Source organism: Pelodiscus sinensis, unplaced genomic scaffold (assembly GCF_049634645.1).
Source record: "Pelodiscus sinensis isolate JC-2024 unplaced genomic scaffold, ASM4963464v1 ctg132, whole genome shotgun sequence".
Taxonomy (NCBI): domain Eukaryota; kingdom Metazoa; phylum Chordata; order Testudines; family Trionychidae; genus Pelodiscus; species Pelodiscus sinensis.
In genome coordinates, this window is record NW_027465841.1 from 149777 (window position 1) to 165662 (window position 15886).

General features: G+C 55.8%; 1 protein-coding gene across 5 annotated transcripts; it reads right to left on the reverse strand.

Annotated features, from left to right (window-relative positions):
* Nucleotides 1-1178: 1178 nt before the first annotated feature.
* On the reverse strand, nt 1179-14400 carry HNRNPC (heterogeneous nuclear ribonucleoprotein C). Of its 5 annotated transcripts, XM_006120992.4 has the most exons (10): nt 14262-14400; nt 9132-9288; nt 8821-8846; nt 4588-4848; nt 2957-3071; nt 2443-2490; nt 2117-2277; nt 1872-1985; nt 1564-1721; nt 1179-1483 (listed from the first exon to the last, which is right to left on the reverse strand). In XM_006120992.4, the coding sequence occupies exons 4-10, from the start codon at nt 4826-4828 to the stop codon at nt 1400-1402; spliced, it is 921 nt and encodes a 306-aa protein (XP_006121054.1). In that variant the 5' UTR covers nt 4829-4848; nt 8821-8846; nt 9132-9288; nt 14262-14400; the 3' UTR covers nt 1179-1399. The 5 variants fall into 5 exon arrangements, with proteins under 5 accessions (XP_006121054.1, XP_006121056.1, XP_006121055.1 ...); XM_006120994.4 differs by lacking the exon at nt 9132-9288 and having other exon boundaries at nt 2996-3071; nt 14262-14392; XM_006120993.4 differs by lacking the exon at nt 9132-9288 and having other exon boundaries at nt 1884-1985; nt 14262-14392.
* Nucleotides 14401-15886: the final 1486 nt, after the last annotated feature.

Consider the following 15886-nt stretch of genomic DNA (forward strand, 5'->3'; position numbering starts at 1 on the left):
TGCAGTAACCAATCCCTTATCCACACTCCAGTGCAAATCAAAGGTTTGCCTAAGGTACAGATGTCCAAATCCACGTGCCCAAGTCTGGCCAGTAATGGCTACAGAACACACAAGACTTGATACAGCTAAACTTGGTCCAGTAGCAAGTCATTGCCTCAGCTACATCCAAGGCCCAAGTGTGAGGACACAAACATTGCAGTTAGTGATTATGCAGAGCCTGCTTTGTCCTCCGATACATCAGAGCTTCACTCAAGAGCAGAGATGGGCAACTTCAGGCCCAGATGTGGTCCTTGGCTTGCCTGGATCTGGCTTTGGAGAACCTCAGATGGTGGGACAGCAGGGATGCTGGAGCACTGAGAGGCTGGAGCACACAAAATCAACTAGGCTGCCCCCTTCCCCACCCCCCACACACACACTGTAGAGGGGCATGTCTTTCTGCTCAGTGAGGCTGTGTCTACACTGGCGGCTTCTTGTGCAAGAACACCCATGGCAGTGTGGATGCTCTCTTGCGCAAGAAATCCCTGCCCAGCGTCCACACTGCCCTCTTGCGCAAGAGCTCCCACACAAGAGGGCTTACACCTGTTAAAAAAGAGCGTAGCCCTTGCACAAGAAGTCCTCTTTTGCCACGCCGTACTGTAAATTGCCTTACGCAAGAGCGGGTGGGCAGTCTGGACACTCTGTGGATTCTTGCGCAAGAACGGCCATACTTACGCAAGAAGCCGCTAGTGTAAACATAACCTGAGGGTTTTTTCTCCCCTTTTCGTGTGTGGCCCACCCACTGATTTTTCTCTAGGTCAGTGGCCCCTGACCCAAAAATGGCTCCCACCCTGCTCAAGAGGGACATGCTAATTGAGGGAGGCATCCCAGAGTATAGAGTCTGTTCCAGAACAGGACCAGCCCTACACTGGAGGGAAGCTTTTGAACCTGCCAAGTCTCAGTGCTCATCCACACACAGGGTCTCCAATTTAGGCTCTTCCCTCCCACCTCCAAGGGTGAACTTGCTTGGGAGAGTCATGGTGCAGGTCTCAAATGTGAATGGGGAGCAGCATTTTTCCTGCTAGTTTTTTGGTGCACTTCCATGAACTACAAGGGGCTCCAGCATTACTGCCCATTCACCAGGTCCTCAACCTCCCATTCAGCCCTCCTCCAGCATGGCAGATGCAGGCAAAAGCACCAGGTAAAAACCATACTTTTTTTTATTGTTAAATCATAAAGAGGTATCAAAATTAAAAGAGGAAAATTACAGGGGATTTAACAGAACTATGGGGTGAGCCAGGAGCGTGGCAGGGGACACGACACCATGAACACGTGGGCGGGCAGTGAGAAGGAGGCTGGGGAGGGGCCGGTGACAGGCTCAATGTCAGGTGGGCGCCTTGCTGGGAGGGGCTGCACCAGCTGTTTAGGAATCATCTTCACCATTGGCACTGTCTCTGTCGTCTTCGCCTTCCTCCGCCTCCTTCTCGTCCCCCTTGATGGATTCCAGCTGGGAGAGAGGGGACAGGAAGGGGTTAGCCACTGTGACACCCGCTCTGCCCTGGCTCTCTCTGGCTTCAGCCTTCATACCTGGTCATCCGCTCGATCCTCGTTATCATCATCATCCAGCAGGTCCCCCTCCTCAGCAGAGTCATCTGCCCCAGCCTCTGACTCCATCTTCACATTACTCTCCTCCTTCTTCATGGAGCTGCTGCTCTGCTCCTCCTCCGACTTCTCATTCTTCAGCTCTGCAGAGGGCAAGGCGGGGATGCGTCAGGCCCACCCCTGCCCAACACACCACGCTGTATGGAGGGGGCGGATTCTCCGATCCACACTGTGCACAAGCCACTGAGGATCCCTGAAGGGAGCCTCACACCCATCCCCACCCCCCCTCTCACCCGTCTGTTTACTTTGATCCTTCTCGATCTTCTCCAGGCTCTCCAGCAGCGAATCCACTTTCTGTTTGATCTGGGTCAGCTCCTTCTTAATGGTCTGGATATCGTCACCTTTCACTGAAAGCAAGAGACGCAAGAAATGAATTGCCACAAGGATCCATTCCAACAGGCCACAGCCCCTCCTCCCAAGACCCAGTGCAGGCAAGAGGGCCTGGCCCAAACCCACTGCTGCAGGCCCCGACACGTACATTTACCAGACTTGGAGGACGACCCCCGCTGCCCACTCTTGGAGTTAAAGCCACTCTTGCCTCGGCGGGAGGTATTGCCAGACACACGCTGGCGTTTCGAGGGCACCACGGCCCGAGCAATGGGGGGAGGTGGGGGCACACGTGCCGGGTAGCTATACATCCTAGGGACAGGAGGAAAACAAGGTGAGCCCACAGCAACAGGAGTGCCACGTTCCCCCACACACACCATGCCGTGCCCCGCAAGGCATTAACAGTAGCATCAATACTGCCCAGAGACTGCGCACGGTGCTGCAACTTATTGCCCTCCTCAAGGAGGCTCAACATACCTGTCATAGTAATCCCGCTGGAAGTCATAGTCCAGGTCAAAGGAGGACCTGAAAGAGCGCCCACAAGACAGGGTCAGGATAGGCAGGCACCATGGGGTGGAGGAGAAGGAGATGGAGGAGGAAAGGGCCCCTACTGATGAAGTGGGGGCAAGGGTGCTGCTGCAGCGAACCTGCTCTCCATGCAGGAGACAGGACCCAAGAGCCCAGCCTGTGGGCTTTGCCAGCCTCTCGGGTGGGATATACACATGCAGGGAGCCATGCTGAAGGAGGGTTAGCACCTCTCTCCAGCTTGCCTGCTTCCCAGACCCAAGCGAGACAAGCTGAGACAGGCCTGGGCAGAACTGCCCACACCCTGGAACCACAGCTCAGGCAGGGGCCTCAACAGCCCAAGACACCCAAGGGAGGTGCAGCCACCTCCTGACATCCCTCCCCACCTTGGGAGACAGAAAGAGACAGAGAGAGGAGGTGCCCACGCTGGGCATGAACGCGATATAAAAACCATAAGGGTCCCGACCTGACTAGAGGGGACGGAGAAGGTGGTGCGGCTACTGACCCGTACATCTCGGCTGCCGACCGCTTGACGCCTGCCTTGCCCCTGTTCACTTTTGGCTCGGCCGCCAGGTTGATATCTGGGAAAGAGGCAGACACGTGTTGAGTGGACAGCCCTGCTACTTCTCATTGGCATCGTGAGCGAACGCTGACTGGGGCCAGGCCCCTGCATCAGAACCAAGATTTAACTCTGAGCAGTGCTGCTTCTCCAACATGATTCAGCACCCAGCCCTGCCACACAGGCCATGGCAAAGCAGGCCCACAGGTGCACCGATACTACCGGGACCAGGCAATAGGAAAGTACCTCATGTTTGTCCTGACAGGGCTAGTCTGAGGCTCTGACTCCTTCCCTCCAAGCCCTGCTCCACCCCAATGCACCCTTCCCTGAAATCCCCTCCTCAAACCTTGGTCAGCTATGCAACCTGGGGGATTACTTGGGGTGCGGCTCAGGATCACAGCTGGGGTGCCTATCACCTTCAATCACTGCAGCAGAGTGATGCAGCAGTCTGCTTCACAGCAGCACCTCTTCAGTGCCACCCCCACAATAAAGCAGAGCACAGCATGCTGGAAGATGGGCAGCTGCCGCCCTGTGCCAGGCCCACCCAGGTCCCAGCCATAGGATTACTGAGGCAGCTGCCATGGGATTCCCAAAGCACAGGGTCTGGGGCCTAGAGAGCTCCCAACTGCAGACCATGACCATTGCATATCCAGCTTCCAAAAGCACTTGTGTATGTCAGTGACCCAGCCAGCCACTGGCAGCAGGGAAAGGGGGAGATGGCAGAATAGCTGCCTCAGTTTCCAGAGCCCTGCAGACTAGGGATGTTGAAAGTGTTTAATTTTGTCAGTGTGTAACTGCTGTACCACACACATATACCAGCTCTCATTTGTACCCCTCCATACAGAGACAGGGGAAGCAATGCGGGTCCCATTAGGATTAACTGACCAGACCAGGCTCATTGGTTAATCACATAAATGGCTACACATTCACATCCCTACTGCAGACACCTGCTGATTCATGCCTCCTGGGCCCAAGACTTCTTGAGCCCCATGCCCAGTTCCTAGGACAAGCCAGCACTAGGCCCTGGTTGGCTGCTGGCCTGTGCCCATGGGCTTCTAAGATACACCTGAGCCTTGGGGGAGAGGCTGGAGGGGCAGTGACACCTCGTATCAGATCTACCGAGGGCCAGCTCCCATCCACCCCTATCTATTCCTTGTCCTTGTTTTTCTTGCTGCCTCCTAGCTCCTGTGCCCAGGAGGGCACCTCAGGAGCCCAATGACTGGTCAGGATGGTGGTGTGGGATGAAGCTCACTCAGAACCCGGCTGGTGATCAGCTCACTTCTGTAGTAGGGGCAGAGGGGCTAGGAGGCACAGATAAGAGATACTCACCAAGGGCGTGGCCAGCAATCCCCCCCCCCGGTAGGTGTGGGAGGGCACAGACAGGAGGTGTTCACTGGGACCAGGCCAATGCTATTACTTGGGGACCGACTGGTTGCGGTTAGGGATGCAGGAGGGAAGCTCTAACCTAGAACCCAGCCATGCTAGCCCCACAATACGCCTCAGTGTGCAGGAAGGGGTGTGCTCTGGGAGGTGCTCACCTAGCACCTGGCCTGCGATCATCCGGCCATCCTCCCCGGCCACGGCGGCACGAGCATTCCGCTCGTTGACATACTGCACGAAGGCAAAGCCCTTGTGCACTGAGCAGCCCACGATTTTGCCATATTTGGAGAAGATTGCCTCCACGTCAGACTTCTTCACCACCAGTGTGTTCAGATTCCCAATGAAGACACGCGAGTTCATGGACCGTGGGTCTGTCTTGTTGGTGACGTTGCTGGCCATGGCTCACGCGCAGCCCGGACCTGCTGGGGCAGAGAGCTGCTCAGAGGACAGCCATGGGAACAAACATACACGCTTGCATCTCAGAGCCAGGCCCCATCTCCACCACCTTCCATATGGAGAGGCAAGTGCTCTATGACAAGGAGCCATCTCAGAACTCCAGTCAGTGTGAGCAGGACTCCACTTGGGACAGCTGGCCATGGCTACATAGTGATACAGGCCACAGCCAGGCTGGCCCACCCTCTCTAAGAATGACTAAGAAAAAAACCACCTGGTGAGAGCTCATCTGTTATGCCAGTCTCCCACGGTTACGAATGCTGAACTCACACTGGAACGGGAGCAGAGGGGGCCTGCTAGGGTGCTGAGAGGCATGAAGGGAGAGCAGATGGTTTTCAGCACATCTGAGGCATACATGCCAGGAAGAAAGGAGTTATTCTCATTAAGGGCCAATGCTAGCACAAGAACAAATGGGTAATAAACTGGCCACCAGCAAGTTTCAGTATGAAATCAAAGAAAAGTTTCTAGCTGTCACAAGACTGAAGTTGAGCCCACCCAGGGGAGCAGCGAACACAAAAAACCCTAACTGGCTTTGAGGCCAAGTGCTACCAGTTTATGGAGGGATGACATGAGATGGCCTAAATGACAGAAGGCCCACCTATGACATCTATTAGCCAATATCCCCAGTGGCCAGAAACAAAACACGAGATGGGGAGCGCTAAGTTACCACAAAGAATTCTTTCCCAAGCATCTGGCTGGTGGATCTTGTCTACCCAACCAGATTTGGGGCCAGGAAGTAACTTCCCCACAGAACAGGAGGTTTTCTGCACCTTCCTCTGCAAAGCAAGTCCTGGATTATGTGATAGTCTGAACTCAAGTCAATAGGGGGATTGTCCATAACTTGAAGGCTTTACACATTGTGATTCCAGGATGCAGGCCCATGAGCTCTGCCTATTACAAAAGCACAATATTGAAGTCCTGTAGCTTAAGGCATGAGGTCAAACCAGATGATCAGGACTGTTCCTTATGTTCTTCAGGTGTGAAGAACATTTTGCATACAAGCCCCAGGGAGGCTGTGGCTGCAGAAGAGACAAGAATCCCTAAAGTGAGGAGTGGCCCAATACCCAGCCCTAGTGCTGCTGGTTTTCCTGACCCCCGAATACAACCAGCATCAAACTCAGTCATCCAGACATGCGCCTGGCCCAGAATTCCCCCAACAACATCTACCACCTCAGAGGAAGGGTTAAGAAATTACAGCAGGCAGCTTGCCTCAGTTAGGGCTCAACCCAGCATCCAAAGGAAGAAAGCTAAGATTATTTCCCCTCCCCTGATTTTCAAAAGGAGCCTATCAACTGGGACATGAGCAATAGCCTTGCTCAGAGGCCTTGGCTAGCCCAGCCTTAACCCTGACTCAAGGACACCATGTGATGGGGAGTTCCACGCCATAGACACATAAGCAATGCAACTGTATATCGTTTAGCAGCACCACTAGCTGCCTTTCACTTCATTAACCCTCCCCTAGTTTCTGCAACACAACTGCAGAGGGCAGGGCTGGATCTACCACCCATTGCTAGGTTTAACCCACCATCCTCGAAGTGCTGTCCCAATCTCTTTGCTAAGCAGACAGACTGGAGGTGAATGCACAGCCTAGCCTTGCCTTGCTTCACATTGTCCTCTGCGCCCTGTCTTACTTAAGGCCATTTCCATATGGGAGGTGGATGTTCTCCATGCAGATCCTGCCATGTTCCCCACACCATGCAACTCAGACCAAGGAGGCAACATACGGGCTCACCTCAGGCCCAGGGATGTCACCAAATGCTCCCCCTCCACAATATTCTGTGCATGCCTTCCCACCTGCCTAAGGAGGCACCATGTCTCAGCAGTACAAGGAAAGGAGATGGAGCACTGTGTCCACCTGCCTCTCATGAAGGCGGTGGTCTTTCAGGGAGATGTAGGGGCATGGAGGGCAAGGGAACCAAGCTATTTGTGAGACTTCTCTCTCGTTTCTCAGTCTCAGAGGGGCAGCCATGTCAATCTGTATCTTCAAAAACAACTAGAAGACCTGTGGCACTGTAGAGACTTTTACTTATGAAGACTATGCCCTAATAAATCTGTTAGTTGCTTAAGTGCCACCGGACTCCTGGTTGTTTTTCCTCCTCTCAGGACATGATTCACCCTTTACACTCAACTCTGCTACAGAGAATATTGTTGTCCCCTCCCGAAGACAGCCACAATTCCCAAAAGATCAAAGCACCTGGGGATGGCGAGGTTCACAGATTTTGAGGTGCCAGACCCCATCTAATGAATGTGGCCTTGCTGGCCATCACCGCTGCCAGGACCTCTTGGACTAAAACAGCAGGGAGGCTGTAGGTCAAGACTGAGAGGGCTCAGCAGCGCTTGGTAAGGCCTCAAGGACTGGGAAAGTGAGAGCATGTCACTGAGTGGTGAAACCAGTACGTTCCCCACAAGCAGCTCAACCCCTTCTGCACACCAACAGCTCCAGACAAGAACAAGGAGACCCCATCTGGGATCTGTGCTCAGATCAAAGACCCTCAAAACAAAAAGCCTCCCCATCCCAGAGCAGAGACCCTCTATACACAAGCCCAGAAGATCCCACCTGGGATCCTGTGGGCTCCTCATTGGGAGGGACTTGAGGACAGCAGCAGCAGGATTCATGGGTGCTGGAAGGCTGCATATCTGCGGGAGCTACGCCTCACTAGTGGAAGCCATAAGAACAGGATTCCTAGAGCCTTCCTTTCTCTGTGTCTTCTTGTGACAACTGATGGAGGGGGAGGAACATGACCAGATTTACGCAGCCTACTTGGTTATCACGGCTGGTCGTTCCCTTCCCACCACCAGAGCCACACAACTAGGGCTGCCAGGTGTCCAGTATGGAACGGAGAGCCCCTTATTTGCTCCTTCGGTCCGGTAAAAACAAAACGGAAAATATTGGACATCTAAAATGTCTGGTATTTTCTGTTTTTTCTTGGGGCCCGGCTCAGGACATGTGGCGTAGTCCATGCTGTCTCCCCAGTGGCTGGGGATTTAAAGGAGCTGTGCCTGCATTTTGGCCCTTGTTACTTCCTTCTTTTTTGTGCTCAACAACTTTGGACCACTTTTTTTGCTCAACAAATGTTTTTCCCTTTTGGTTCGGTATTTTTTGTGAAACTATCTGGCAATCCTACACACAGCCATTGACACCCCACCGCCCCCTTCCAAGCTCTGCCAATGCACATTCCAGCATCTCCACAGAAAGCTAACCTTGAACCATGCTTGGGATAACACTGATGCCATAGCAGTGCTTCCTCCATGCCAGGGCCTTTAGATCTGGCTGCTGAAGGCTACAATAAAACCTACTGGCCCTCACACCTCTTACCATAGCCCAGGATGGGTTTGTATCTGCGCCGCACATCGTACCACCAGCTGCTGCCGCTGCTCCAACCTGGGCATCCATGTCGTAGTGGTGGGTTGTTTGTGAAGGAAGGACGATGTAGAGGAAGAGCAGGAGGGAAGTTTGGGGGGGGGGGGCAAAGGAGAAGGGGGCTGTTTGGGGGGAGGGCCATCGCTATCACGGGCGATCAGCACCACAAACATCATATTGCAGCAACAGGTTAAAAATGGTACAAATGAAAGATTAAAAATAAAAAATAAAAAAAATAAAAAAATAAAAAAAATACAGACTTCCAGAGACGTTCTAAAACAGTTCAGGAGAAACCAGGTCCCGCTCTCAGCAGCCAGACAGTCGGAAGGGGGGAAAAAAGAGTTAGCGTGATCAATCCACTTTAAAAATTTAAAAACCTTCCACAGTCAGGAACACTCAGAAAAACTCGATTTCATCCGGTTAAAAATCAGCAGTGTCATTATTATGAGCAACATATCAGCATAGTCAAGTCATCAGCATTATAGTAGTAATAATAGTCATAGTAACTAGCAACAACAATAAAAAGGAAATCAGTGGAAAGGCAGGAAAAATGGAAAAAAAAATTGGAATAACTTACTGTAGCTGAAGATCAAAAAAATCTCACTGTAAAAAAACAAAAATAAAAATAGCCCAGATTAGAAAAACGTGAGGTGCCAAAAGGTCAAGTCAGCAATGATCATTTCTGTTCTCTCCCTGTTGCTCTGTTCCAGGCACAGTTACCACAGAACCGCCTGGGGAGAGCTCTCAGTAGGAGACAATCACAGCCCTTTGCACATCATCATTTCACTCTAAAAATACCCGAGAGGTCAGCTTGTGAGGGGCGAAAAGGCTCCTCATTTACCCCAGCTGCTGCAGAAAAAATAGAGATAGAGACTTTAAAAATTACACCTTAAATCCAGCTCCGGTTTGGCACAGGAAGTGCTAGGCCATGGGGGGACAGAGAGAAAGTTGTTTTATAAAATTGGGAGGTGTGCGTGTATGGGGGTGGGGGAGTTACAACGAAGCTGAGCTCCAGTGAGAAGGGATGGGGATTCGCCTCGCTGCCCTGTGAAAGGAGAAGGGACAGATTGAGTCAGGGTTCCTCAGAAACACTGCCCACAGCATCTCCCACTCGCCCATCAAGAGACCTGCCTGCCTGCCTCCCTCCCAGGGGCCCCAAGCTCACAGCTGCCCTGCCTCAGTGCCATGACACTACATCTCCATCTTAATCCCTCTGCTTCTCTTGTCGCCAAGGAAGCAGCGCAGATGACTTGTAAGCAGACACCTGTGAGCTTGCGGTGGGAGGCAGATTTAAGTGGGGGTGCATCATGTTCACACACACCATGAGGCAGTGAGGGCAAAGGGAAGGAGAAGTCCACACGCTGGAGCCAATCCAAACAGAGGATGGGGAGAGGAACCTGAACTTCAGACCTGGGGAGTTGGGGCACCAGAGTCTCCTGGGGTTGGAAGAAAATATCCTCTCCCCCACACTGCCAGGTACTGCAGAGAGGCTTGTTGCTGGAAAAGGAGAGGAGAGTGCATTCTCTCTCTTAGGAGACCAGCATTAGCTATAGTTGGAGATTGGACACCAAGATAAGTGGGGGCTCATAGTCCTCTAGCCAGAGGGGATGGGAATTTGAAAGGAAAGAGATACTAGTTCACATGGGCCCATCTATTTGAACCAGCTTGAAAGGGGATGGAAAGTATCCCATGGCTGGTCGTCTCACTGCCACACTGGAACAGGCTACAGACAAGGTGGATTAGATGAGCATAACTGTAGTGACACACATTGGGAAAGAAAACTCTTACCCTTCTGCATACACTAGGTCAGTGTTTCTCAACCAGTGGTACACGTTCCATTAGGGGTCCGCGAAAGAAGTCTGGGGGGTACCTCAACAAGTGAAATATGGCAAAAAAGGTCCAGAATTTAGCCTTGCAAAGGAGATGGGGGGGGAGGGGTAGCAGTGTCATGTGTCTGTCAAATTGAATGTTCAGAGCCGCACGCCTGGCTAACAGCTACTCTGCGCATGCGCCCCAGTGCCTGGAGGGAAAAGTGCGTGGCTGCAGAAGCATCTCCGGTGAGACCCAGGGCAATTCCAAGTTGGGGGTGGGTCTGGGTGAGGAGAAAATAAATCACTTCCACGGCCACCTCTCCTAGTTCATTTCCTCTCTGGCAGCCTCCCTGGGATGCTCCAGCAGCAGCTGAACCCAGAGATGCACATTACCCCCACCTCCGCCAGCAGCTCTGTACAACACATCCCCATCACCCCTTCCTCTGTGGTGCTGCGGAGAGGAGCTAAAAGGCAGTGAAGCAGCACAAAAAGCTTTGCTCCAAAGGACCGCCCCCCCCCCACACACATCAGTGGTGTAGTTGCCCCCAGGCACCACACATGGGGGCATCAGGCTGGGCTGGGAGCACACAGCAAGCCCAGAGCTGGTGGGCCACTTGCTTCCCGCAGACAAGCCACCAAGGCAGGGCCAGGCAGCGGAAGTAGGCACTTCAAAGGTAGGGTTACCATACCTCTGGTGCCTGGCTCTGGGAGAGGAGGGGGCAGGCTGGGGGAAAAGGAGGGGTGGGGTGCCTGGCTCTGGGGGTACTTTTTTTTTTTTAAGGGGGTGTACTTCATAAAAAAGGTTGAGAAACACTGCACTAGCGATGTGGAAGGTTAACCAGTTAGCATGACCCTTAACAAGCAAAGCTTACAGGTTACCCTTAACCAGTGGAGCTGGAGCAGCTCCCTACCAGCTGCAGAGAGGGGCTGCTCCGAGCCTCCAGTTAACCAATTAAGTGGGATTTTACATCCCTAGTATTCAATGCTATCACATGCTCTCCTGACAAGATTCAGGGGCAGTCTGAACTGCAGAACACGTGACCTCAATGTAAGTCATACTGTAAGTCATTCTTCAAACCATCTCTGATCACTTGGAGTAAGGCAGAGTTCCAGCCCATAGCACAGGGGCAGAATCCTCTCACACACATGTTGCTGTATTTATTAAACAAGAATGTCTACATGAGGCCATGCCTCTGAGACTGACAGTGGGTTGTTTCCCCAGCCCAATTATAGCCCAGAGAGGTGGTATGATAGCGTGGAAGTGACAACCTCCACCAGCTTGAACTTTGGAGTCCTAGTAACAGACACCAAAGCTGTTTCACACAACTTTGGTTAGATGGTGCCTTCCAGGCAAAGCCTGACACAGGACATTTGCACTAGCTGCTCAAATCCCTAACTACAGTGATGTTTGTGCCCAGAGACCATACAGAGCTTCTTTTTGAATCAGAGGTAACACATAGGGCCCTACTAACTTCACAGCCAAGAAAAATGCATCAAGGACCAAGAAATCTGGCTTTGTCCTCCCCTCCCTGCCCCCCATGAAATCTGGTGCTCCGGGTTTTTACCCTATTCTATGCAGATTTTACAGGGAAGACCAGTGTTTCTCAAACTGGGGGTCCTGGTAATTGCAGGGAGGTTATACATTTTAGGGGGTCATAATATTGCCACCATTATGTATGTGATGCCTTGAGAACAGAGCTCCCAGCTAGGGCTCTGCAGCTGCAGAAATAAGGGCAGCAATATCACAACCCCACTTTCAATAACTTTGCAACCTGTCTCCCACAACTCCTTTTTGGGCTAGGACCATAGAATTATTGAAAATCCTGTGACCATAAAATCGGCCCAAATGGACCATGAATTTCTTAAGGCCTTAGTAATAAGGGGGCTAGCTGCCCTTCCCAGGATCCCTGCCACGCAGGTACCATTGCAAGTGGACCTGACAAAGCGTGCATGGGGACAGCGGTTTCTGACCATGGAGGCAGTTCACACCCTCTGCCCCAGCCCCAAAACTACCTCAGACACATCTGACTTCCTGAGTGACTCCTGCCACTAAGCTCAAAGGCAGGGGAGCCAGAGTCTAGACACCCACAGCCATGGGTCATGTGTCTAGTTCCCCTCCTCCTGCAAGGGGAGAGAGCAGGGAACACAAACCAGGAGAGTTATCCTTGGACATACCATTCTCCACCCCCCAGGGGCATGTCCCCTGGGGCAGGATATTCACACTGTCAGTCATCCCCTCACTGCCCCCCACCACTGCACTGGAGGTTTTCAGATTGGGCAGCACCATTCCCCCTCACAATTCCCTGCATGGGCCTCCCCGAAAAAAGGGCAGATTCCCCACCACCACTGTTGGAGGGTAGGGTGGGGGGGGGGGACGACAAAATGGCCCCTCCTCCAGGGCACCGCCATTAACAGAAAAGGGAAAAAACATGTATGCCACCCCCCCCACGCCATTCCCGGGGGAAGGGGGGTGTGGGTACCCTCCCCCCCCTTCGGCCCGCGCCATTCCCGAGGGGAGGGGTGTGTGTACCCTCCCCCCCTTCGGTCCGCGCCATTCCGGAGGGGAGGGGTGTGTGTACCCTCCCCCCGCTTCGGCCCGCGCCATTCCCGAGGGGAGGGGTGTGTGTACCCTCCCCCCGCTTCGGCCCGCGCCATTCCCGAGGGGAGGGGTGTGTGTACCCTCCCCCCCCCTTCGGCCCGCGCCATTCCCGAGGGGGAGGGGTGTGTGCACCCCCCCCTTCGGCCCGCGCCATTCCCGAGGGGGAGGGGTGTGTGTACCCCCCCTTCGGCCCGCGCTATTCCCGAGGGGGAGGGGTGTGTGTGTACCCTCCCCCCCCCGTCGGCCCGCGCCATTCCCGAGGGGGAGGGGTGTGTGTACCCCCCCTTCGGCCCGCGCTATTCCCGAGGGGGAGGGGTGTGTGTGTACCCTCCCCCCCCCCGTCGGCCCGCGCCATTCCCGAGGGGAGGGGTGTGTGTACCCCCCCCCCCTTCGGCCCGCGCCATTCCCGAGGGGGAGGGGTGTGTGTACCCTCCCCCCCTTCGGCCCGCGCCATTCCCGAGGGGGAGGGGTGTGTGTGTACCCTCCCCCCCCTTCGGCCCGCGCCATTCCCGAGGGGGAGGGGTGTGTGTGTACCCTCCCCCCCCTTCGGCCCGCGCCATTCCCGAGGGGGAGGGGTGTGTGTACCCTCCCCCCCTTCGGCCCGCGCCATTCCCGAGGGGGAGGGATGTGTGCACCCTCCTTCGGCCCGCGCCATTCCCGAGGGGGAGGGATGTGTGCACCCTCCCCCCCCTTCGGCCCGCGCCATTCCCGAGGGGGAGGGGTGTGTGCACCCTCCTTCGGCCCGCGCCATTCCCGAGGGGGAGGGATGTGTGTACCCTCCCCCCCCTTCGGCCCGCGCCATTCCCGAGGGGGAGGGGTGTGTGTACCCTCCCCCCCCCCTTCGGCCCGCGCCATTCCCGAGGGGGAGGGGTGTGTGTACCCTCCCCCCCCCCTTCGGCCCGCGCCATTCCCGAGGGGGAGGGGTGTGTGTACCCTCCCCCCCCCCTTCGGCCCGCGCCATTCCCGAGGGGGAGGGATGTGTGTACCCTCTCCCCCCTTCGGCCCGCGCCATTCCCGAGGGGGAGGGGTGTGTGTGTACCCTCCCCCCCCTTCGGCCCGCGCCATTCCCGAGGGGGAGGGGTGTGTGTGTACCCTCCCCCCCCTTCGGCCCGCGCCATTCCCGAGGGGGAGGGGTGTGTGTGTACCCTCCCCCCCCTTCGGCCCGCGCCATTCCCGAGGGGGAGGGGTGTGTGTGTACCCTCCCCCCCCCCCTTCGGCCCGCGCCATTCCCGAGGGGGAGGGGTGTGTGTGTACCCTCCCCCCCCCCTTCGGCCCGCGCCATTCCCGAGGGGGAGGGGTGTGTGCACCCTCCTTCGGCCCGCGCCATTCCCGAGGGGGAGGGGTGTGTGTACCCTCCCCCCCCCCTTCGGCCCGCGCCATTCCCGAGGGGGAGGGATGTGTGTGTACCCTCCCCCCCCCCTTCGGCCCGCGCCATTCCCGAGGGGGAGGGGTGTGTGCACCCTCCTTCGGCCCGCGCCATTCCCGAGGGGGAGGGGTGTGTGTACCCTCCCCCCCCCCTTCGGCCCGCGCCATTCCCGAGGGGGAGGGGTGTGTGCACCCTCCTTCGGCCCGCGCCAGTCCCGGGGTGTGGAGCCCCCGCTCACTCACCGCTAGACCCCGCTCGGCTCCGCGTCGCTTTCCCCAGCTCGCGGCAGCCGCCTCACGCCGAGCTTCTCACAAAATGGCGTCCCGCCGCCCTCTGCGCCGCGCAGCCCCGGGCTAAGCGGTGCCCGCCCCCACACTCCCCCATTGGAGGGCGCGAAACCTGTCTCAGCAATGATTGACTAGCAATGGCGTCGATCACAGTACAGGCCAATGAGAGCAGAGAGGATGAGGGCGAGTCCAGGACTGGGCTGTGCCCCTTGCGCCTTAACGGGACGGAAATAAAGATACTGATTGGCTGAAGAACGTGTCACTTCATAGCCCTACTTCAGTTGTCCACTCTGATTGGCCTGTCATTCTTTCCCCGTCTCTATTACAATCTTTCCATTCTGATTGGAGAAGCAGCTCCTCCGGCCCCGCCCTAGCTCATGGGTCCCTATGATTGGTTAAAGGTTTTTCTTAGCCGACCCCACTCTAGTTTTCTCCGCACTGGTTGGCTACTGTGTATGTTAATCAACTCTCAACTGTTAGCTGACCCAATGGAGGAAAAGGCGGGCTCTAGCGTGTGTGATTGGAAGAGCTCCCTGGTGGCGGAATTTCCCATTGGTCACAGCGGGGATGACGATTAGGTGTCCTGACGCTGCCATTGCTGAGCCGGAAGGCGGGTCATGGCCCAGGTGGGAGGGGCGAGCAGCGAGCGCGAGGCTGAGGGCTGCGCGCGCTGGCGCCAGTCGGGGCTAGGTCCACGAGGGGGCTGGGGGAGCTGACGGGGCGGGAGGAGAAGGGGGGTCTGGGGGAGCTGACGGGGCGGGGCAAGGGCTCAGGTGGGTCCTGTGCCCGCTGCCCCCTCCTGAGCCCCTTGCTACACCGTGTGGGTCCCACTCCACTGGGCAAGGGCTGCACACGCGCTTCATGGGGCTCCATTGAGACCCCCCCCAGGCACGGGGGGAGGCCAGCAACGCGTCCTCCTGGGGGAGCTACTGCCCTTCGCACAGGCTGTGAGACAGAGGCACTCGGGTCGGACCAGAAGTGCCCCCCCAAGGGATGAGGGGCCAGCTGCTCAGCGCACGCATGCACAAAAGACATGCTGGGCTCAGTGGGTTTCTTTGAGCCGTGTCCCCTGCAGCCGTCCTCGTGGCTCCACAACACGTGTGCTCTCGGTTCTGACATGCCCCCAGGCTCACTCCCACCGCAGCACTGCCTGGTTTCACTCACCCTAGACTTCCATCACCACATCATGCAGCTCGTTCCAGGAGGACACAGGTTCAGCAGTAAAGGAGAACGCTTTTGGTGAGCACAGGAGGGAGGCAACTCCAGTCAGGGCATGAAATCCTCTCTCTGGAGGTGGTCAGTGTCAATAAGCAGAGGTTAGTGACCTGGAATTTATTCAGACTGGAATATTTAATGGTATTTCCCTGATAGAAGGTTGCTGTAACAGGAAACGGCAGCTGACCAGGACCCACTTGAGGTGGCACCAGCTTGAACTTGGCTCTGCTGCACATGCTCCGCAGCGGCTGGCAACCAGCAGGAGGATGCTCCATCACCCCACCTGCCAAGAGCACCTTCCTCAGTGGGCAGGGGAGAAGCTGCAGGGGCGCTCCTAGCCGACACCGAATGCACGGACACGCTGC

What these genes read in the sequence shown, in the direction of transcription:
- HNRNPC (XM_006120992.4), bottom strand. Translation starts at nt 4,828, where the DNA reads ATGGCCAGCAACGTCACCAACAAGACAGACCCACGGTCCATGAACTCG. An exon ending in GGATCAAAGTAAACAGACGG is followed by an intron (nt 1,722 to 1,871) that starts GTGAGAGGGGGG and finishes TGCCCTCTGCAG; the next exon opens with AGCTGAAGAATGAGAAGTCG. An exon ending in AGGATCGAGCGGATGACCAG is followed by an intron (nt 1,484 to 1,563) that starts GTATGAAGGCTG and finishes CCTCTCTCCCAG; the next exon opens with CTGGAATCCATCAAGGGGGA.